At 40.5% G+C, this 24,998-nt stretch overlaps 2 protein-coding genes across 2 annotated transcripts; one reads left to right on the forward strand and one right to left on the reverse strand.

Moving 5' to 3' along the window:
• Positions 1-2,625: 2,625 nt before the first annotated feature.
• On the reverse strand, positions 2,626-23,455 carry SKA3 (spindle and kinetochore associated complex subunit 3). The gene is made up of 8 exons (XM_065896319.1): positions 23,353-23,455; positions 19,893-19,954; positions 19,620-19,785; positions 16,053-16,452; positions 12,393-12,478; positions 6,030-6,115; positions 4,177-4,380; positions 2,626-2,778 (listed from the first exon to the last, which is right to left on the reverse strand). Exons 1-8 carry the CDS (start codon positions 23,453-23,455, stop codon positions 2,626-2,628), a joined length of 1,260 nt encoding a protein of 419 aa, XP_065752391.1.
• Positions 23,456-23,780: 325 nt separating this feature from the next.
• On the forward strand, positions 23,781-24,089 carry MRPL57 (mitochondrial ribosomal protein L57). Its single transcript, XM_065896309.1, has one exon. The coding sequence runs from the start codon at positions 23,781-23,783 to the stop codon at positions 24,087-24,089; it is 309 nt and encodes a 102-aa protein (XP_065752381.1).
• Positions 24,090-24,998: the final 909 nt, after the last annotated feature.

Consider the following 24,998-nt stretch of genomic DNA (forward strand, 5'->3'; position numbering starts at 1 on the left):
CTTGGTTGGTCTTGGAACTGGGCTGAGCTCAGGGAAAATCGGAGTGTTTTCCTTTAAGGGGGTAGGAGTGGTGGGCAGACGAAAACGTCAAGTATCTACAGCATAAGGATGTGAGGGTAGTCAGCTGAGCTGAGCAGAGTGGGTGGGAGAAGCCATTTGGGCAGAGAGAGCACGTGTGAAGCCCGGGGCCTGTGAAGCCCAGGGCAGGAAGGAAGGGAAGGAGAGGAAAGGCCGGCTGCCAGCTGGAGCCCAGGTTTTGAGACAAGAGGGAGGGGCAACTGAGGGTCGAGTCACAGGGGGGTGGTCCTGGAGGCCATGTTGGGACCCTGGATTCATCTTGAGAGCAGTGGGAGGACACTGAAGGGTAACATTTGAAGTTTGATAAGCCGGAAGCATCCTAGTTCCAGGGAACAGAAACTAAGATCACGGGAGGAGAGTGGTAAGGGCCAGGGAAAGAAATTCTGGTCAAACTGAATTGAGGGGCCATCACAAGACAGGTGGAGACACCCAGCAGGCCATCGGAAATGATTAATGGAACGTTCTTTATTTCCCATCTTCAGAAACCTGGTTTCACTCACACCCCCTCTGGCTGCAGCACCATTTCTTTTCTCCCTTCTTGAGCAAAACTCATGAAAAGAGCCGTCTCAGTCCGTGATCTCTGCTTCCTCACCTCCGACCTTTCCAGTCCACCCCAGAAGTCCGTCCTGAGCGCTCTGTCAGAATTAGTCAGTGCTGTCAGCAACAGCAATTTTGCCTAGTCCAGCGGTAATTCTGTCTTGTCTTGGATTCTCAGCAATATTGATAGAATCGATCACTTGACTTGAAGTATTTCCTTCCTACTTCACCAGCTTCATCTCCTTTGCTAGATTTTTCTGCCTCTTTCCATCTTCTAAAATGGAACTCCAGGACTCAGCCCTGCATGCACTTTGAATATACTCCCTCCCTCAAGCAATCTGTCCACTCTGTGGACTTAGGTACACAGAGCCATGGTAAATAGTGTATAAAAGGCTGATATAATTTGGGAGTCACCATCATATATACAAGGCTGACCAGAGCTTACCTGGAAAAATAAGACTAAATATCTTGAATTTTACATTGTATCAATATTTAGCAAAAATTATTACACAGTAGTTCCTAGAACAAAGAATAAATTGTTTTGTTTTAGTGGCAATTTTCTTGACAAAACGAAGATTCACAATGTGACAGGTCTTCACATTTGACTTTCAAGGCCCAACCATAAAAGAGGATAATCTTTGCTGCATCAACTTTACTTAGACCGGAAGGATCTTGGGCTCCATGGACAGGGCAGCCTGGAGCTCTCAGACAGCTCTAGAGGCACAGCGGACAGTCCAGAGATGAGCACCTGGCCAGGAGTCCTGGGACCCTCCACAGAGTGTGAGGCTCAGGCTCTGTTGGGCTGCCGAGCTGGAGGGGGACGTGGAGAGGTTGCAGCCATGCTGGTAAGAGGTGATTTGAAAGGATGAAACTGACAAGTAAAAATAAAACATGCGTCTGACTGCAGGCAAGTGTCTAATTTCCAAATGTCCGAGACACCTACTTCAGTATAGTTGCCTAGGCCTGTAAATTCCTCTCTTCCTAAATTAATTTAAGCTGTCATTTGTAAACAACAGTGCCTTAAAAGAGCACTGTTGAAATAAAAGGTGTAAAAGACTTGGGATAGTCATGAGAGGAGACAGAAGGACAGAGCTAGACCCAAGGAAGAAGCCCAGGTCTAGCAACAACTGTCTAGCCCAAGAAGACTGAAAGTGGCCTTATCTGAGTAGCAAACAGTAACGTTTAAATTTCAAAAATTATTTATCCTGCTTCCTAATATTACTTAAACCATACTCTTCCATCAGGCAGGGTAAATTTGAAATCAGTGAAATAGTAATGATCTTTCCAAACTGAGTAACTGAACTACATGTCAACAAGACTGAGGTTAGACTAAATCAAACTTAATAAAAAGCATTTTATGACATCAGTGTCCGTGCTCATCTTTAATATGAGTTGGATTTTCAAAAGGGGAAAGATGTCGAGGAATGTGAAAAACAAAGTAAGAGCAGGTTTGCTTTCATCTTTCAGTTTCTATAATGGAAGGATGGATCCACTACAATTTCTGTAGAAAGATACAAACAGAAAATATCAATTAGGTATAACCAATAGCCTTCAACGAAACAAATGACACGACACCGATGCCATCTATTTTTACACTTATAATATGGTTGGGAGTAGATTCCCAGTGATATTGTAAAACATGGTAGTGTGGGAGCCTGAGATGCAGGGATCACGAATTCTGGACCAAAAGAGAGATGGGGGGGCTTCCCTGGTGGCGCAGTGGTTGAGAGTCCACCTGCCCATGCAGGGGACACGGGTTTGTGCCCTGGTCCGGGAAGATCCCACATGCCACGGAGCGGCTGGGCCCGTGAGCCATAGCCGCTGAGCCTGTGCGTCCAGAGCCTGCGCGTCCGGAGCCTGTGCTCAGCAACGGGAGAGGCCACGACAGTGAGAGGTCCACATACCGCAAAAAAAAAAAAAAGAGATGGGCTGTTACCTGGCTGGCAGATGTCAATTACAAGTGTTTATTACCATTCCAGTGTTCTCCTCAGGTAACAAAATCTAGTCCCTTTAGGATGGGAACATACTCACTTTCACCAGATTTTCTCTGTTGCCAGCGTCTCGGACGTCCTGTCCTTCACACCGAGGAAGGAACACTTTGCTGGGTGGCAGTTCTCTAACTGCTACCGGAGTAGCTAGGTTTGAGTTGTATTTTGATAAAATCTAAAAGAAAGCAAACTCCTTTCACCAAGTCATATGAACAACATAAATTTGGAAGCTGTTATAAAACATTCAAGAAAAACCAAGGAAAATTTGAAGATCTGGGTTATTTAAAACAGTCAGAATATTTAGCAGCACAGACATTCAGCAACACAGAGATGGAGATATTAGAAGTTTAACTTGGGTGTAGCGGGGATTTCTAAAGCTCCTAAATGTACTGCTGGGTTAATGGAAGCAAGCAGCAGTGCATCCCTGTGAGCAAATCAGGCCTTTACAAAGACGTTAGGGAAATCTATATAGGAAAGAGGTGACATAAATGCTCAAAAGAAAGATTGTTAGCTGTAAAGATTATAAAAACAGGAATCTGAAATATCAACTATGATTTTTTTCACAAAGAAGTAATACATTAAATGCAAGTTTTGCCTCCTTTAACACAGAAGTGAAGAGAGAAGGATCACCATGGCAAACTGGAAACTGTATATAATGCCTGTAGACAGAAGCTGCTCCTTCCGCAGTTTATTATAGTGCCAGGAAAGCACAAAAGATAGAGAAGGAAGGATAACAAATACTTTACTGCTGTCTTAGGATGAGTCCCTTCCAATGGCATTTGGGTATTTCCCCAAGTAGCTTTATCCTTCTCCATAAGCTAGGAAGGTCTCCAGAATGGTTATTAAGAACTCCACTTGCTTAAGCAATAACTCCCCAACACCGTAACTTGTATCAAGATGGGATGCTCAAAGAATCAGGCTGGTGGTTATTTAGTAGAGTCGGTAGTTGCTATAAACCAGTAACAGACTACTGGTAAATTATGTTGTACTAAAGAATCAAACATTCTGTGGGAATTCCCTGGCGTTCCAGTGGCTAGGACTCGGCGCTTTCAGTGCTGGGGGCCTTGGTTCAATCCCTTGCCAGGGAACTACGATCCCACCAACCTCGCGGTGGCCAAAAAAAGAATCAGATATTCTAATATATTTAAACAAATGTTTCTGAAACTGAGGCCCAAGACATCTCAAGTTCAAGAAACAGTGATACAAGTTATGCATGATACTCCAACTCTGGAGAACTGGAGGGTAAATGACATTTCTGACTTTGCTAGAAACACCAGTGCAAACAGTGGTCACCATGGTGATCACATTTGAACAATGATTAGAAAATATTATGAGAATACATTTCAGAACATGAAGTTAAAGAGAACATGCCTCATGAGGGAACAAAGGCATGATGACATCACTAGCTTGTGCTCAGCTCTGAAGAGCCTTAGCCAGGTGGTCTTAGACAGGCTTAACAGCCCAGAATTTAGATTTAGATCCAAACGAGCACATTAGCCCGATGATAAATAACACAGTTAAATATGGTTTAAGGTATTTTTGCAGAAAACAAACAATAGCCTAGAAAAATAACCTGGCGAATATCTTCTGGAATTGTAGTTACTTCTGGAGGTGTAGGTGTTCTGAGCAGATTCTCATAGGAAGAAATCGTAGGAGAAGAGGGATCCGCAAAATTCTCAAAGCACTTGTCTGAATTTAAAACTAACGATGTACTGTCTTTCATTTCCAAGTCATTTGATGAACTATTTGTTTTTGATAATGGATAATTTGTGGATACCTATAGAATAAAAAGAAATAATTAAATTATGGTGGTATAAAGTAATATAGTAAATAAAAATTGTTAGTTCTGTTGTGATCTCTAAGTAGGCCCCCAAATTACCCCCTTTTCCCTGACCGAGAACTAAATAAAATCAAGGACGCAGAGAAATGGCATATGGAGGAAAAAGTACCATCGTCATTACTGAAGGCTGAGCAAGAGCTTCATGTGAAATCTAAATAGGCCTGTTGGCTGAACCCCAGATTTAGACGGATTCACCACCCAGACTCAAGCAACACTATCCTGGGCCAGGTAAGAGTCGTAGGAGGATGAGCTACGCCCTCACTGCTGCCAGGGAGAAAGCCCATTCACGCCAACCTGGCCCGTCTCCCTACAGCAGAGTCAGCAATGAGGCCAGGAACATAAGCAGTGGATTACCACAAGTCGCATGGTGCTATTAAAATTTAATTATACATTAATAAAATTTAAAAAACTGAAAACTAGCTTCTCGGATGCACTAGCCACGTTTTACATGCTCAGCAGCTAGCTAGCACACTGGATAGCACGGATTACAGAACATCTCCATCACTGCTGAGAGATCCACTGGACGGCCCAATCTACCATACTGGTTGTCTTAAGTGTTCATACCAACTTTAAACAGGGATGAGGTTCTGATTACATAGTAAATTTGTTCAATGGGAAAAATTTGGAAAAAAAGGCATAAAAATCACCCATAGATAACCACTTTCTGGTGTGTTTCTATCCATTCTTATTCCTTAAAATAAAATATATGTGTATATAGGGCTTCTCTGGTGGCGCAGTGGTTGAGAGAGTCCACCTGCCGATGCAGGGGACACGGATTCATGCCCTGGTCCGGGAAGATCCCACATGCCACGGAGCGGCTGGGCCCGTGAGCCATGGCCACTGAGCCTGCGCGTCTGGAGCCTGTGCTCAGCAACGGGAGAGGCCACAGCAGTGAGAGGCCCCCGTACCGCAAAGACAAAAACAAAAACAAACAAAAAATATATATATGTGTATGTGTGTATTTATATACATCACTTTCCATATCATTAAATATTTCTTGAAGACATTCTTTCTATATGTTCTTATCTGTTTTTCAAAACATCCTAGTCACATGACACTGGCTCTTATGGATTTACCGTAATATACTTTGCTTCCCATTTATCATTTGACATTTAGTTTGTTCCCATATTCTGCTCTTATAAATAATGCTATTCTTGGGCTTCCCTGGTGGCGCAGTGGTTGAGAGTCCGCCTGCCGATGCAGGGGACGCAGGTTCGTGACCCTGTCTGGGAAGATCCCACATGCCGTGGAGCGGCTGGGCCCGTAAGCCGTGGCTGCTGAGCCTGCGTGTCCAGAGCCTGTGCTCTGCAACGGGAGAGCCCACAACAGTGAGAGGCCCGCATACCACCAAAAAAAAAAAAAAAAATCTTTGTTCCAATGTGCCTTAGCATAAATGCTGGTTAAAGGGTATGCAAAAATTTTAAAGCTCTTGATATTTCCTGCCGAATAACCCTCCGGAAACACTGGAAATATACTCCCAAAGGCTACAACAGTCTACGTTTTTTAAACAGACTGTTTGAGTCTCGAAATAGTGTATCGGATTCACTAGGGAAAAGATTAGCACTTTCAATTTTATAGAAGTTTACCAAAGCTGTGCTGTTCTTTGTAGAAGGGATTTTCAAACCAGGAGTGCAGAATGTAGGTGCCACAGGAGAATGTGTATGCTCGGCATCTAGAAGACACATACAATGGCATGAAATACATATTTGAAAATAAGGTTGAAATAAAGATTTTAACTTTTATATTATAATCTTTGTCAGTTTAATTTGTGCACTTTATTTTTAATAACTGAAGGAATCATAACTATTGTGTACTTGACTGGACAAGAAAAAGCAAAACTGTCATATTCACAATCTAATTATCATTAGCACTAATAAAAGTTCAGCAGGGTTGCAAGATGCAAATGCAATACACAAAAATGAAGTTCTAGTATAAGATCAACAAACAATAAAAAATATATTTGAAAAAGAATATCTTTCACAATAGCAACAAAAAAGATAAGATACCTACATATAAATCTGTTAAAAACTGTGTAAGACCTTTATGGCAAAATCAAATTTCTGAAGAAGAAAAAGGAGGAGGAAGAGGGCAAGGAAGGCCACTTGCCCTCCAAGATATGAGGACTTCCTCTAAAGCTGTAGTAACTAAAAGCAGTGTAACACTGGCCAAGGATGGAAGAACTGGTTACTAGAACGGAAGAGAGAACCTAGAAACGAGAACATGTGTATATGGACATTTGCTATCTGTAACAAAGTATGCAAGCACCCTAAAAATACCAAAGAGAAAAAGTAAACATGTTAGCAAAATGGTCAAACTGGCAAAAGTTTATTAAGTCTAATCATCAAGTGCTGAAAAAGATGGAGAAACAAAAACTCAAACAATGTTGGTGAGAATAAACCACAATAGCCACTCTACAGTGGCAATTTAGCATTTTCTAGAATAAGTAAAGATATGCATCCCCTTTGATCTAGAAATTCTACTCCAAGATGTGAGAGACATGTGTCCAAAGGACAATTTAACTAGAGCACTGCCTGTAATAGTAAACAAACAAACAAACAAAAACAATTTAATTATCCCTTAAGAAACAAATGAATAGGGACTTCCCTGGTGGCACAGTGGTTAAGAATCTGCCTGCCAATGCAGGGGACACAGGTTGGAGCCCTGGCCTGGGAAGATCCCACATGCCATGGAGCAACTAAGCCCACGTGCCAGAACTACTGAGCATGTGCTCTAGAGCCCGTAAGCCACAACTACTGAGCCCGCATGCCACAACTATTTAAGCCCTTGCGCCTAGAGCCTGTGCTCCACAACAAGAGAAGCCACCGCAATGAGAAGCTCGCACACCGCAACGCAGAGTAGCCCCCGCTCGCTGCAACTAGAGGAAGCCCACGCACAGCAATGAAGACCCAATGCAGCCAAATATAAATAAAATTATAAAAACAAAAAAACAGCACAAAACAGAAAACCAAGGAGGCTGAAGGATAACATTCTAAAATATATCTTACAGGAATCTGAGGAAAAAAATCGAGGAATTAGGAGAGAAGTAATATTATTAAAGAGGTAATATCAGAGAGTTTTCCAGAATTAAGGACATAAGTCCTTAGCTTGAAAAAATCATGGCTTCACAGGCGAATTCTATCAAACCTTTAGAGAAGAGCTAACACCTATCCTTCTCAAACTCTTCCAAAATATAGCAGAGGGAGGAACACTCCCAAACTCATTCTACGAGGCCACCATCACCCTGATACCAAAGCCAGACAAAGATGTCACAAAGAAAGAAAACTACAGGACAATATCACTGGTGAACATAGACGCAAATATCTTCAACAAAATACTAGCAAACAGAATCTAACAGTGCATTATAAGGATCATACACCAAGATCAAGTGGGGTTTATCCCAGGAATGCAAGGATTCTTCAATATATGCAAATCAATCAATGTGATACAACATATTAACAAACTGAAGGATAAAATCCATATGATATTCTCAATAGATGAAGAAAAAACTTTCAACAAAATTCAACACCGATTTTTGATAAAAACCCTCCAGAAAGTAGGCATAGAGGGAACTTACCTCAACATAATAAAGGCCATATATGACAAACCCACAGCCAACATCGTCACCAATGGTGAAAAACTGAAACCATTTCTACTAAGATCAGGAACAAGACAAGGTTGCCCACTCTCACCACTATTATTCAACATAGCTTTGGAAGCTTTAGCCACAGCAGTCAGAGAAGAAAATGAAACAGAAGGAATCCAAATCGGAAAAGAAGAAGTAAAGCTGTCACTGTTTGCAGATGACATAATACTATACACAGAGAATCCTAAAGAAGCTACCAGAAAACTACTGGAGCTAATCAATGAATTTGGTAAAGTAGCAGGATACAAAATGAATGCACAGAAATCTCTCACATTCCTATACACTAATGATGAAAAATCTGAAAGTGAAATTAAGAAAACACTCCCGGGCTTCCCTGGTGGCGCAGTGGTTGGGAGTCTGCCTGCCCACACAGGGGACACAGGTTCGTGCCCTGGTCCGGGAAGATCCCATGGGCCGCAGAGTGGCTGGGCCCGTGAGCCATGGCCACTGAGCCTGTGCGTCCGGAGCCTGTGCTCCACAACGGGACAGGCCACAACAGAGAGGCCCGCGTACTGCGAAAAAAAAAAAAAAAAGAAAACACTCCCATTTACCACTGCAACAAAAAGAATAAAATACCTAGGAATAAACCTACTTAAGGAGACAAAAGACCTGTATGAAGAAAATTATAAGACACTGATGAAAGAAATTAAATAGGTGGAGAGACATACCATGTACTTGGATTGGAAGAATCAACATTGTGAAAATGACTATACTACCATAAGCAATCTACAGATTTAATGCAATCCCTATCAAACTATCAATGGCATTTTTCGCAGAACTAGAACAAAAAACTTCACAATTTGTATGGAAACACAAAAGACCCCGAATAGCCAAAGCAATATTGAGAAAGAAAAACGGAGCTGGACGAATCAGTCTCCCTGACTTCAGACTATACTACAAAGCTACAGTAATCAAGAGAGTATGGTACTGGCACAAAAACAGAAATACAGATCAATGGAACAGGATACAAAGCCCAGAGATAAACCCACGCACATATGGTCACCTTATTTTTGATAAAGGAGGCAGGAATATACAATGGAGAAAAGACAGCCTCTTCAATAAGTGGTGCTGGGAAAACTGGACAGCTACATGTAAAAGAATGAAATTAGAACACACCCTAACACCATACACAAAAATAAACTCAAAGTGGATTAAAGACCTAAATGTAGGCCAGACACTATCAAACTCTTAGAGGAAAACATAGGCAGAGCACTCTATGACATAAATCACAGCAAGGATCCTTTTTGACCCACCTCCTAGAGAAATGCAAATAAAAACAAAAATAAACAAATGGGACCTAATGAAACTTAAAAGCTTTTGCACAGCAAAGGAAACCATAAACAAGATAAAAAGACAACCCTCAGAATGGGAGAAAATATTTGCAAATGAAGCAACCGAAAAAGGATCAATTTCCAAAATTTACGAGCAGCTCATGCAGCTCAATATCAAAAAAACAAACAACCCAATCCAAAAATGGGCAGAAGACCTAAATAGACATTTCTCCAAAGAAGATATACAGATTGCCAACAAACACGTGAAAGAATACTCAACATCATTAATCATTAGAGAAATGCAAATCAAAACTACAATGAGATATCATCTCAAACCAGTCAGAATGGCCATCATCAAAAAAATCTACAAACAGTAAATGCTGGAGAGGGTGTGGAGAGGCGGGAACCCTCTTGCACTGTTGGTGGGAATGTAAATTGGTACAGCCACTATGGAGAACAGTATGGAGGTTCCTTAAAAAACTAAAAATAGAACTACCATACGACCCAGCAATCTCACTACCGGGCATATATATACCCTGAGAAAACCATAATTCAAAAAAAGTCATGTACCACAATGTTCATTGAAGCTCTGTTTACAATAGCCAGGACATGGAAGAAACCGAAGTGTCCAGTGACAGATGAATGGATAAAGAAGATGTGGCACATATATACAATGGAATATTACTCAGCCATAAAAAGAAACGAAATTGAGTTATTTGTAGTGATGTGGATCGATCTAGAGTCTGTCATACAGAGTAAAGTAAGTCAGAAAGAGAAAAACAAATACTGTATGCTAACACATATATACGGAATCTAAAAAAAAAAAAGGTCATGAAGAACCTAGGGCAGGACGGGCATAAAGACGCAGACCTACTAGAGAATGGACTTGAGGACACGGGGAGAGGGAAGGGTAAGCTGGGACGAAGTGAGAGAGTGGCATGGATATATATACACTACCAAATGTAAAATAGATAGCTAGTGGGAAGGAGCCGCATAGCACAGGGAGATCAGCTCGGTGTTTTGTGACCACCTAGAGGGATGGGATAGGGAGGGTGGGAGGGAGGGAGACACAAGAGGGAAGAGATATGGGGATATGTGTATATGTATAGCTGATTCACTTGTTATAAAGCAGAAACTAACAAATCATTGTAAAGCAATTATACTCTAATAAAGATGTGAAAAAAAAGAAAAATCATACTAAATTCTAAACATAATAAATAAAAATCTTATAGACTACCAGGGAAAAAAAGACAGATTTTCCACAAAAGAAAGCTAATCAGACCAATAGCACTCTGCTCACCAGCAGCTCACCAGGTCACAGTGGAATACTTTCTGTAAAACGTTCAAGAAAAACAAGCTGTCAATCTAGTCGTCTATATCCAGCTAAATTATCATTCAAGAATGAGCAACAACATTGTAAATCAACTATACTTCAATAAAATTTTTAAAATAAGTAAATAACATAAATGATAGCATGGGGGGGGAAGAATGACACAAAAAAAGGGAAATCTAAACCCAGAAGGAATGAGTGGGATAAAAGAAGCAATGGTGAATTACTAAATTTTAGTAAGTAGAGACTGTAAAAACTGTAATAATCGCACTTTTGTGGCATAAAAATAGGGTCAAACTAAATACAGCAGAAACTCTATTAACAAACAAGCCTCCACGTAACCAGATTACTACTGGGTAAACGTAAGCGTTCTGTTCCTGCCGTGAAATATACTGCTGATGCTATATTAAAGGATTTCAGTTGGTAAGCTGTTCTTCAGAAAATCCATCCCACTTCAGAAGGCCTAAAGATATTCTCCTTTATCATTTTCTAAAAAGTTTATAGTCCATTGGGAATTGATTTCTGAGTATGATGTGCAGGAGGTAGTGGTTCATTCTTTCTATTAAAAAAAAAGGCCTTTATTGAATATAATCATGCTCTTATAAGTTGAGCTCAGCTTACTATGAGTCAGTTGTATTTTTGTTTTTTAATTTATTTATGTTTGGCTGCTTGGGTCTTCATTGCTGCACGTGGGCCCTCTCCAGTTGTGATGAGCAGGGGCCACTCCTCCCTGTGGTGCACAGGCCTCTCATTGCAGTGGCCTCTCCCGTTGCAGAGCATGGGCTCCAGGCACGTGGGCCCCAGTAGTTGTGGCTCACGAGCTCCAGAGCACACGCTCAGCAGTTGTGGCACACGGGCCCAGTTGCCCCACGGCATGTGGGATCCTCCCGGACCAGGGCTCGAACCCGTGTCCCCTGCATTGGCAGGCGGACTCCCAACCACTGCGCCACCAGGGAAGCCCCCAGCCCAGTTGTATTTTTTCAAACCTGTTTATGCCAGCAGTATTTGTTAATTTAATAACAAGTCAGTGCAAATAGTACAAAAAAAGAATTTCTCTGAAAACATGTCCAATACTTTGGAAAGACCTGATAGACAAGTTACTTTAAAAAATTTTCCAATAAATTTGGTATAGACCAGATGATTATAAATAATTATTCAGGGAAATCATAAAACTTTAGGATTTTTCATTTTATAGTATGTGAAAACTAGTGTTTTCACGTTTGCTGGGACAAATAAGAAAACACTACATGAAAATGATTTTCAGTTTTTGTACTATTAAAAAAACCCCAAATTTGAAATGGTAGCTGATGTATTCTGGGCGTGGTTTACGTAAGGAAGATAATGTAGAACTCTAATCAGTAGGCTGAAGCTAAACTAAAACAGAAAAAGGTATTATTGGCTCTACATCAAAAGATTGGTGAATGAATATATATTTATGTTTTAAGTTAAAATGTTAAAAACAAACAAACAAGCTGAAAAATACTGAATACAATCAGAAAGAGTATGAAAAACATTCCAGAAAATTATATTTCTCTTGTATGAAATCATGCTGAACCTGAATGGAATGGCACTTCCTATAATTCAATATTGTGAACCGAGAAGATGCAGAAGGCTGTTAGAATGTCTAAGGTGATAGAACCATTTTTTTGTACAAAGATAGTCTGAAAAGAGTATAGCTGAGAAGTAACTCGATTTTCACACTTACCATTTTTTTCCAATGGCTGGGTTATGGGGCCAGGAGTGGCAAAGAAATTGTTGTTGGTCACTGGTTCTGTTTCCATGGCCTCCTCACTGGCGTGATTCATAAGGAAATAATAAGGTCAAAAAAAAGTTAATATTTAACCTCTGGAAAAAAATTTAATCTTACTATATATCGTCAAGTCTGGACAAATATTCAGTTATGTTTTATGGAACAGTAGTCCCACGGAACAAATTGTTCTTTTGTTTTTAAATGTATATCCATGGCTCAAAAAAAGGTTAAGAACCATTTTGTATTGACAGTGTTGACTTAGAAGTGGGTTAAAAGTCTTTAACGTAGGGACTTGCCTGGTGGTCCAGTGGTTGGAACTCTGTGCTTCCACTGCAGAGGGGCACAGGTTTGATCCCTGGTCGGGAAACTAGGATCCAACATGCCGTGCGGCCAAAAGAACCCCAAAACAACTTTGACTTCAAGGAAAGCTATGAGTTCAACTCATTAGTTCAAATATAGGAATTGTATAGCTCATGGCTTCAAAATCATAAAGTGGAATTTTATACCAGTATACAGATAGAGATTAAGAACGTTTTTTTAGACTAAGAAGACTCATCCTGCTATCTTAAGGTAGTTCTAGCCAATTACCCAGATGTCTGAAATACAGTTATAAAGAAGAGTATCACTGAATACTAGAAGATGGTTCAATTAACCAACTGTCCTAGTGTAATTTACTGAATAATCTTTACTTCAAAAACACCTTCAGTATATATTAAGTTCTTATGTAAATTAGAGGCTGTTTCTGGGCTATTCTGTTCCTGCAATAGGTCCATTCTGTCACAATTTTATACTGCTTTATTTACTGTAGCTTTATGTATTTTAATAACTAGTAGGTTAAGTCCCCTCATTACTGTTATTTTTCATTATTTTCTTAGTTATCCTTACTTTTTATTCTTCCAAATAATTTTAGAATAATTCTGTCAAATATCCCTCACTTTCTACCTTAAAAAAAAAAACCAAGGTTTTATTGTAATTGTATGATATCCATACATTAACTTGATATGACTGAACATCTTAATAATATTCAGTCATTCTATTCAGGATTATGGTCTATTTTTTCATCCTAATTCTCCCTTTATATAACTCAGAAATATTTAATGGTTTTATTCATATAGGTCTTTCACATACAATTGGCATGAGTATTTTACCTTTCTGTTTCAAATTTGAATGATTTTCCCCCCTGTATTTACCAATTAGTAATTAATAAAATATAGGAAAGCATATTACTTTAAATAGTTATAACTATATAAAATATATCTTATCAATATATCAGCTTCTTTCTTGAACTTTTATTATTTCTGGAAATTTTAGATGTGACTTTCTCGAGTTGCCCAGGCACAAAACATAGCCTAGAAATACATCAGAGTAATACTTATTTCTGTTTCCTATCTCATTACAGAGGCCAGAACATCAAGAATGACATTAAAAAAAATGATGTTTAATAGTGGTAACAGATAGCTTCACTATTAAGTTAGATATTCATATTGTTTATTATGTTAATGAAGTATCTTTCCACTTAGAATTTGACCAAACAATTTAAATGAAGAACAGGTGTCAAATTTCATAAAATTACTTACTGAGGAATAATAATAGGATAATCTATTGAGATATCCTAGTTTTAAATTAATTAATTACTTTTATTTTTGGCTGTGTTGGGTCTTCGTTGCTGCGCGCAGGCCTTTCTAGTTGGGGTGAGCAGGGGCTACTCTTCGTTGTGGTGCACGTGCTTCTCATTGCGGTGGCTTCTCTTGTTGTGGAGCATGGGCTCCAGGCGTGCGGGCTTTAGTAGTTGTGGCTCACGGGCTCTGGAGTGCAGGCTCAGTAGTTGTGGCGCATGGGCTTAGTTGCTCCACGGCATGTGGGATCTTCCTGGACCAGTGCTCGAACCCATGTCCCCTGCACTGGCAGGTGGTTCCTTTACCACTGTACCACCAGGTTAAGTCCTCTTTTTTTTCTTGTTGAATCATAGAAATGGTGTATTTTATGAATTCCCAAATATTAAACTATCTTTGCATTCCTGGGATAAGCTTAATGTGGAAGTTATGCATTATAGTTTTACTATTCTGTAGAATTCAATTTATGAGTATTTTAATTGGGATTTTAACATGTATATTCACAATTAGATTGGGCCATAGCTTCCTTTGGTGTGCTCTTTCTGTGTTTGTATCAAGGGTATATCAATGTCAAACTGAACTGCAGAGTTTTCTGTCGTATTCTAGTTTTAGAAAAATAACTTTTTTTTGAGTATGTGTTCCAATAAAATTTTATTTACAAAAAATAGGCAGTAGGCTGGGTTTGGTCTCTGGCTATAGTTTGAAGACCCCTGATAATGACAGTTCTTTTTAAAAATCATTATTTTCATAGTATCTCATTCTAAAGGCAGTTTATAATTTTTTATCCATTATACCCCACTAACTCTATGTAAGCAGGATGGGTATGGTTGTATCCATTTCACTAGCGTTTGTGAGTCTGGAGGTCCCCAGGTTAGGTGTTGGCATCTGAACTAGAACGTATGTCTCCTTCTCAGAAAAAGAACTTTTATGTAAGATGGAAGGTATATGTTCTCTGAAATTATGAAAGGATTCATCCAGGAAACCATCTGTGCCCAGAGCTTTTCGGAGCTACTTCTCTGATAACTCTTCTAGTTTTCTTCTCTGATTTTTGGTCTATATAGGTTTTCTAATTCAAGTCTGTTTTGATAATTTTGTGTTGTTTTCAAAACTTTTTAATTTATCTGAATTTTCTAAATTTCCCAGTATTATACCCTATAGTATTTCTAATAGCTTGAAAAATAAAAAATATAGCCCATAGTTCCTAATTTTGCCATTTACATTAATGTTTAAATAAGAACCAATTCTTCAACATATCAGTTTTACCCTTCTGAAAATATTTTGTAATGACATTTTATCTTTAGTGTTTACTCTCTTCACTTTTCCCCATAATTGTGGGGTTTTCTTCTGACACTTTGAGTTGAATGTTTATTTTCCTTCTTTAATAACTATAGTTCTTAAAGGTATGGATTTATATGTGGTACTGTGATATGCGGTATTTTCATTTTCATTGTAACTCATTAATTACCACTTCCATACTAATCACTCCCCATCTCTTTAGTCTAGCATGGAATTCATCACTGCGCTTCAAATTCATATTAAAATACCTAAGCTTAAGAGCACCTCAAAAGCAACATGTAAGGAAACTCATCACCTTTACTGCATCCCAAGCTGCAGGTATTTCTATTTTAGTTCCCAAGCATCACTTCAGGCAACAAAACAGAAATCTGTGATTTACCCAAGATCCTCTTCTCTTCCCAAGTCTCCATACCAAATCAGTCGTAAGTTTTTAATAATTTTACTTTATCCCTTCTTCTTTATCCTACCATATACCATCTATTTTCAGGCTCTTACCATTCCTTCTATATCTTCTAACCTGAGGAAACTAATAGCTAACACTTTACTGATGGAATTGGTGATTCAGAGAAGTTTGAAATATGAAGTATCTTAAAATCTTTGAAGGAAAGATATTGTCTGAAACATATTTCTTCTAGGGAAAAAAAATCAATAAATACAAAAGATTTAGAAAGTTAGATAAAATGCTCCTTTTAAGAAAGCTGCTTACCTGTTATTCTTCACATTTTTAAGTCCCATTGTATAATCTTCATTTAAACACATAGTATATTCAGAGATACCAAAGTGTTCTAACTTAGGAGTCACACACTCAAAATCATCCATCTTTAGTGCACATTTGGGAGTTTTTACTAGTGTCCGTTTGGAAAATGGAGTTAAAATTTTTGGCTCTTCCTTCTCGTTGTTTACTGCCTGGGGAGGGTTTGGCAGAACTTGGGATATCATGTACCGCTCAAGTCCAAAATCGGAAAGTTGTGGACTACGTGGAGGCTTCTCAGAAACAGAACTGCTTGGAGGAGCGGAATCCGACAAATCACCCTTCACATCAGGCTTCTCAGGATTTTCACGTTTATTGTTCTCTGGTTTAGAGTCAACGACTTCTTGCTCATCCACTGGGAGGAAAAGTCAAGGTCATATTCTGGTCAAACAGCAGACTAGAAAATGTCATATACTAAAACCACATAAAACAGCTCCATTTGAAATGTCCCAAATCAGCAAAGGTCCTGACTCTCTCCTTATTCTCTAAGGTTTTATTTCAATTGTCCCTTTAAATTTCTGACATGTACCGCCTTGTCCATCCATATCTCATCTAGGGGATTACATTAGAGAAGGGGAGTAAACGAAAATGTTAAAAGATGAAAAAACAATACTCACAAATAAAAGTGTAATTTCCTTACTTTCTCAGTTAATGTGATTTAGCAGTCTTTCTTAACATATTATGAAACTATCTTATCATGTAATGACATTTAATTACAGTGTGGAGTTAACTACAATCTAGATTTAACACAAAGTAAAATAATATTATTTTAGATTTCTAACTTACAGATGGCCTAAGGTAAAAAGGAAAGACTGTTACACAAATATAAATTTTTAACCTAAGTCAGTCTGGAACACCTGTGTCAAAAACCTAGTTGAGAGAAATCAGAGGAGAAATTAGTGGGACAAGTAGTTTCTCAGTCTTTAATAGGTTATATCTGACTCCACACCCCCATATGCTTAACCACTACACTGTACATTTCAGACTAAATAACTTTACTAACAACTATACTTTTTCCCACAGTCCTCTGCCATCTCCTGGGTATACCACTGGTTAATAAGTTTGGTGTGGAACTTAGGTTGGATCCAGGATAGCACTTACAACGCCAAGATAGAGTTCAAGAAGGAGAAATACTAGTTTTCGGTGTGAGAGACAACAGAAAGTGAAAGAGGATACCTAGAAAGAAGGTAAGTGGATTTGGTCAGGATTTGGGCAGAGATTAATTTAACAAATGATAGGGCTTCGGTTAGACAGTGAGACAGCCAGGTAGAAAGGTATAAAGTAGAGAATAGAATGGCGGAAGAAAATGCAGAATGACAAATGTAAAATGTGTATTAAAGAAATGTAGTATGAAGTAGAGAAGGAAAATTAACCAATAATTGGAAAGGGCTGATAGAAAGAAGAGACAGAGGAGAGGGTGAGATGAAGGAAGAGAAACTAAAATGTATTTAGAATCCCCGATGGGATAGGCATTTTTTTTTTTGATAGGCATTTTTATATTTAATTTTTACTCCATTTATATTTCATATTAACTGCTCCAAGCACAAAAAAAATCTTTGAATATTTTTTCCTCATTTAAAAAATTAAGGTACTTAACAACATTTTGGAGAACATTCATTCAGCTGATAGAATTTAAAGAGCCAAGATCTGAACCCACATCTTTTGATTCTAAATGCTGCCATATGTTTAAGCATTTGGAGGGAGTTAATAAAGAGATTTGTTTTAGATAATTTTGAACAGATAACATCTGGTTGCTAAATGGGAAATATTAATTGTAATAATCATACATATTTATCGAAAGAAATGGGAAATAAAATTTTCTAAAATTTCCTGTTTGTTGCATCTTTTTTAAGAAAATACCAGGAAGGGACTTCCCTGGTGGTCCAGTGGCTACGACTCTGTGCTCCCAGTGCAGGGGGCCTGGGTTTGATCCCTGGTCAGGAAGCTAGATCCCACACGCTGCAACTAAGACCAATGAGCCAAATAAATAAATATTAAAAAGAAAATACTTATACTTTTTTATTTTTTAGGAGTCATTACAGATTGAAGGAAGTGAAGGCTTGAAGGAGGTGAAGAGGTACACACTTTTTCTATGAAGATATTACTTTCCTTGTTTTGATTGGCAACCGAAATGAACTAGGATAGGATATTGTTTTTTTGTGCATGATAAGCCACGACATGTTAAACATGAAGGATGTACCGTTAAAAAAAAAGTTATAAACTTTGATTTCATGGCTTTTGGCCCTTGGAAGAGCTGCTGATTCAGAGCTGTTTTGGCATTGTGCTTTCTGTTAATTTTGAGAAATGTTACAAGGACTACCAAAAAACCTATTGTTGAATTTATTACAAGGCTGTCACTGATAAGTTTAATAAAGTTATCACCATTATTACTACGTCTTAGGGAGGTATTAACATCTCTAGTTCACTAGTGAGGAAAAGCAATTTGGAGAAATTATCCAGGGTCACACATGTAGTAACTGGTGGAACCATTTTCTGAGTAACCAAAGTCAACCTGTCCACACCAAAGTCAACTGAATTCTTTCCATTACACCATGTGGATTATTTAATATACCTTCATATATATCCTTGATATATACATATTTGTTGAATCTAATTAATGTTTTATTTATGTACAAAGACTCTCATAGCAGAAATGAAGACACTGAAGCATATTGAAATTAGTTACTCACAGTTATGGGTATAACAATAATAATATTGACAATGGGTGATTAGCATACGAGGTACTGTTCTAAGCAAATTGTATCTCATTTAATCCTTATACAGCCTCAGAGGTAGATACTATTAAACATATCTACTTTATAAGACTTCCCTGTTGGTCCAGTGGTTAGGACTCGGTGCTTTCACTGCCGTGGTCCTGGGCTCAGTTCCTGGTCGGGGAACTAAGATACTGCAAGCCACGTGGCGCGGCCAAAAACAAAAAAAAACTCTCTCATTTATAGATGAGAAAGTGAGGTACAAAGTTAAGTAACTGGTCAAAGATTAATACAGCTAGTAAGTGGTGAAATTAGAGATTTGAACTCGGGCAGTTTGACTCTAAATTCTAAACCATCATGCTATCCTACCCTTCATTAGAATTTTAGAACTAAAAAGGACTTTACGAATTTATATAGCCAAAAATCTCTTGTTCTATGGAAGAAGAAACTGAGAACGAGAAAAGTGAAATAGCATGCCTTAAGGTTGGTCTCTCAGACGTTTACTGGCAGAGCTGACCAGAAACAACTATCCTCAAGTGACATAGATTTATCTGGTACCCTTCTTTCATCTAGCACTGTGTTGGTTCTCATCTAGCATTTGCAAAGGAGAGCAAGGACTGTCTTTATATTGTACCACTGATCAGCACTGCATCTAGAACACAGTGATTGCTGAATAAATGATCAAAGGACTATCATATAATGGCAGAGTCAGAACTAGAAACAATGGCCAAGCCTATAGTAGTCTTAATCATGCTGCCTTCTTTCTTTAATACTAAAACAAATGCTATAAAATGCAAGTTATTCACACCTGAATTTTCCTTGGCACGTGGATTATATCCATACTTCTGGAAAAACTCTCTTATTTTCATGATATCCATTGAATTTTTTTTCATCAGTACTTTTGTTGCCTTTATGAAACCAATGCTTTCTTGACTGTCCAAGCTTGCTTCATCAAGAATAATATTGACATTATCCTTTTATGAGGAAAGAAAGTACATTTTAATTTAACTTTTGACTAAGTCTATTTAGTTTTTTAAAATTACCACATAAAAATGATAAATTAATATTGTAGGATTGATACCTTTAGAGTCCGGACTTCTGAATGAAGGTCATGTAAAACTCTCATTGGATAATCTTCAAAGTCTTCAATATGAATATTGAAAGAAAAGAGTATAACAAGGAAAAAGAAAGAAAATGTAATTTAGTATAGTTATTTAGAATTACAAAATCCTTGTAGATACTTATTTATAATTTATATCCTGTCATTTGCAAAGAAAAGTGTTAAGACTTTTCTTTAAAATTTTTATTAAACTATAACATACATACAGAAAAGTATAGAAATCATAAGTATATAGTTTGATGAACTTTCAAAGTGAACATACCTATGTAATCAGCACTCAGATCAGGGACTGGAGGAAGGAAGAGGGAATGTAGTCCTACTTAGCTGTTTTTCATTTATGGTGAGCACGTTTTGGTTCCTATTTTTAAAATCTTTGCCAGTGACAATGCTTTTGTTTTCTTCTAAAAGCTTTATTGTTTGGCCTTTTGCATTAATTAAATTAATTAATTAATTAATTAATTAATTTTGGGCTGCATTGGGTCTTCGTTGCTGCACGCGGGCTTTCTCTAGTTGTGGCGACTGGGGGCTACTCTTCATTGAGGTGTGCGGGCTTCTCATTGCAGTGGCTTCTTTTGTTGCAGAGCATGGGCTCTAGGCACGTGGGCTTCAGTAGTTGTGCCACGTGGGCTCAGGAGCTGCAGTGCATGGGCTTAGTTGCTCCACAGCATGTAGGATCTTCTGGGACCAGGGCTCGAACACGTGTCTCCCGCATTGGCAGGTGGATTCTTAACCACTGCACCACCAGGGAAGTCCTGGCCTTTTGCATTTAGAGCTACAATCCATCAGGAATTGATTTTTGTGTATGGCAAGAGGTAAGGATCAAGATCCATTCTTTTTTTTTCCATATGAGTGTGCAATTGACCTGGCACTGAAAAGACATCCTTTATCCACTGTACCATCACCTTTCTTATTAATCAGTTGGTCATATACCTAACATAGAAGCAGTTTTTAAAAAGATTTCTCTTTTCTAAAATATGCCTCCTTTCAAGACTATCTCCTTCCACCCGTTAAAAGTTGATCAGTTTTCACATTTGTAGAGATGTGGATGGACCTAGAGACTGTCATACAGAGTGAAGTAAGTCAGAAAGAGAAAAACAACTATCATAGATTAACGCATATATGTGTAATCTAGAAAAATGGTACAGATGAACCGGTTTGCAGGGCAGAAATACACGCAGGTGTAGAGAACAAATGTATGGACGCCAATGGGGGAAAGTGAGGGTGGGTGGTGGTGGTGGTGGTGGAATGAATTGGGAGATTGGGATTGACATATATACACTAATATGTATAAAATGGATAACTAATAAGAACCTGCTGTATAAAAAAAAGAGCTGACCAATTTTCATTAGGAAAATGCAAATCAACAACACGATGATATTGTATTTCATACCACTAGAATGACTATAATTAAAAAGAAAGACAATAGGCCTTCCCTGGTGGCGCAGTGGTTGAGAGTCCGCCTGCCGATGCAGGGGACACGAGTTCGTGCCCCGGTCCGGGAGGATCCCACATGCCGCGGAGCGGCTGGGCCCGTGAGCCATGGCCGCTGAGCCTGCGCGTGCGGAGCCTGTGCTTCGCAACAGGAGAGGCCACAGCAGTGAGAGGCCCGCGTACCGCAAAAAAAAAAAAAAAAAAAAAAAAGACAGACAATAACAAATGTTGATGAGGAAGTGGAGAAACTGCATCCCTCATTCACTGCTGGGGGAAATGTACAGTGGTGCACTTTGGTAAACAATTTGGTCGTTCCTCAAAAAGCTAAACACAGATTTACCATATGACCCAGCAATTCCGCTTCTAAATGCATACCAAAGAGAACTGAAGACATTACGTTCACATAAAGCGTTGGCACACGGGTGTTTACAACAGCATTAGTCATAATAGCCAAAGTAGAAACGACCCAAATGTTCATCGACTGATGGATAAACAAAATGTGGTAAATCCATACAATGAAACATTATTCAGCAATAAAATGTAATGAAATACTGATACATGCTACCATGACAGGGATGAACCTTGCAACACTTCACTAAGTGAAATGTCAGTCACAAAAGACTACAGATTGTACAAGTCCATTTACAGGAGATGTCCGGAATAGGCAGATCTAGAGAGACTGAAAGTAGATTAGCGGCCGCATAAAGCAGTGCGGTAGGTGGGAACAAGATTCCGGGGACTGGCTGTCAACAGTCACGGGGGTTTGTTTCGGGGGGTTATGAAAATCTAAACTCGGTGTGACGATGGTCGCACACCTCTGTGAAGATACTGAAAACCACTGAATTGTATCCTTTAACATGGTGAATTTTATGAGATTCATAACTGTGATCATAGAGGGCGAATTTAGGGGATGTTCATTTTCTCTAATTATCACAATTCCATATTTTCTGTAATACATGCAGGCCAGGAACTGAAAAAATTATTCCAACTTTTTCTTGTAAAACCAAAAGAAAAGAAAGAATATGTGTAACCAGGCAATAGATTGGTAAGGAGGTAAATTAGCAAAAGCGTTATGGAAAACTATTCAGCTATGTCTAAAAATTCCAAAACCATTAACACAGTTTTGTGTCTTATAGCGTTATCTCAACTACGTAAACAAAGTCAAGCAAAACAAGGCAACGCTAAAAGTAAGGATGGTAGAAAAGCTACTGAACTATTAATAGCTGTGTGTTCTGACGGTGAAGTTATAGCAAAGACTTATTTTCTTCTTTCTACTTCTCTGTTACCTCAAATTTTTTGCCGTGCACATAATATTGCTTTCACAGGCACAAGCATAAACATTTTTAAATGGCTGGAAAACTATTCATAATATAGTTAAAGGAAAATGAGTCTGCGTCTACAGGATGCGATATTTTAAGGCGGATTACAGTTATGACGCACAAAATAATCTCAAAATCTGCACTACTCTTGCAACAACTTCAAAAAGTCTCTTAATACAAACGTTAGTGGTGGAGAATTTTGCTTTATCTATATTTTAGAAAACGGTACTGCGTATTAGCTTTCGTTTTGGCAGTACGGTTTGTTGGGAAAAATACAGACACTGCAACTGTGGGCCATCTGGGTGAGACCAAAGTCACTCTACATGTCAAGAACAGGGCTGAGCGGCTGCGGTTAGAAGAAACGCTTCATCTTCTCTTGGTGGTATTTTTCTTGATAAGCCCCCGCTACGTGCACCTGAAAGCTCGTCGTGTGTAAATGAGCGCGTGCATCGCGAGCCCAGCCTGCCACCTCGATTAGGGCTTTGGTTTCTAAGTGCGGCTGTTTCTCCGCCCCGCGTCCCTGGTGGGGCAGAGGCTGCGCGCAGCGCTGGTCGGGCCCGGGGGTGCCTGGGGCGAAGGGCGCCGCCGCCTCCCCCGGGAGGGCTCCTCACAGTCAGCCGCCTGTCGGTCGGCCAGTGCGCGCGCCAGAGTCCCTCACGCGGCTCACTCACCGCTGTCCTCTCCGTCCAGCGCTCGCTGCAGCCGAGCCGTCTCGCCGTCCAGGGTGACGGCCAGAGACCGCAGCTTCCCGCAGAAGCCCCGGATCAGATCCATGGACGAGCCTCACGCTCGTCCTCAGCGCCCGCGCACGTTTGAATCCCGGCGCCGGAAACGCCATTGGTCCCGCGACTCGCGCAAGGCCCTTCTCGCGAGAGCTGAAGCCTCGCGCGAGGAGACGGGCGGCGCCTCGAGAAAGCGCGCTTGCGGCTTCCGGCTTCCGGCGTCGTGTGCTGGCGTGAGGAGAGCGGCCGTGAGGCGCGGCTGGTGAGTGTCGGGGCGCGAGTTGGGTTGGCCTGCGGGCGGCGGCGGGGCTCCCCTCTCCCTTCTCCCCGTGGCCGGCGCGCTGCCGACGCCCGCTTCTGTGCCCTCGGCAGGCGCCATGTTCCTGACCGCGCTCCTGCGCCGCGGCCGCATCCCCGGCCGGCAGTGGATCGGGAAGCACCGGCGGCCGCGACCCGTGTCGGCGCAGGCGAAGCAGAACATGGTCCGCCGCCTGGAGATCGAGGCGGAGAACCACTACTGGCTGAGCCGGCCCTTCCTCACGGCCGAGCAGGAGCGCGGCCACGCGGCGGCCCGCCGGGCGGCCGCCTTCCAGGCGCTCAAGGCGGCGCAGGCGTCCAAGTTCCCCGCGTCCCGGCGGCTGGAGGACCAGCTCGGCCACCTCAAGGTCACCGGGAAGTGGTCCTGACCCGCGCCACGCCGCCTGCGTCCTGCGGCGACGAGCGGGAGCCCCACGGAGCCCCGGCCAAGCCGAGCGAGTGCCTGCGACGGAGGCCCCGGGCCCGCGCTCCCCACCGCCCGCAGTGTGTCTCGGTCGGATCGCGTCTCGCTTCTCTTGCCCTGAGGACGGAACCGGACGGCGCCTGCGTCTTACGGGATGCGGAACGCAACCTGCGCGCAGCCGCAATAAAGCTGCCGACCGCGCCCTGGCATCTGGGCCTCGGTGCGAGGTTCTGCCGGGGGCTTTGCCGTGCATGCTCGCTTACCTTCTGCCGACAGGTCTTGCCTAAGCGGACATGAAAAAAAATCTACTTTTCCAGTTAAACGCGCTCCTAAAAATAGCGGTTTCTGGTGAGATTTGCTCCCCAAATTGGACAATTGGACATCGTCGATTTTGGGGGACTTCCCCTGGAACTAAGAACTAAGACCCTTTAAGCCAGGCGGCGCAGCCAAAAAACAAACCAAACAAAATAGTCTTGTTTAAAAAAATCAGGTTGGCACCTCAGTGTTGAGATTTAAGGATGATTTACGTATTCTGGATAGGAGTCCTTTTTCAGGTGTTCTTTTTCCAGTGTTCGACTTTTCATTCTTTTAACAGAAGGGCTTTCAAAGAATGGAAGTTCTTAGGTTTGATGAAGGGGACAACTGAAAATTGTTCAATAAAAGCTAAATTAAAACGTTTTTGATAAAGCCGTGTGTGCTCTGGCGTAGGCAGACCACAGTGTCGTCGCACTCAGGTAGTCCCCGTGGTTGCCCGAAGGATGAGCCCCATCGCTTTCCCAAGGCAACGCCGTACCTTGCCACACCTGCCAGGTGACTAAAGCAACAGTCATACCCTAACAACAGCAACAGCAGCTGTTCAAATACAGGACTTTAT

The sequence above is a fragment of the Phocoena phocoena genome, chromosome 18, assembly GCF_963924675.1.
Source record: "Phocoena phocoena chromosome 18, mPhoPho1.1, whole genome shotgun sequence".
NCBI lineage: Eukaryota > Metazoa > Chordata > Mammalia > Artiodactyla > Phocoenidae > Phocoena > Phocoena phocoena.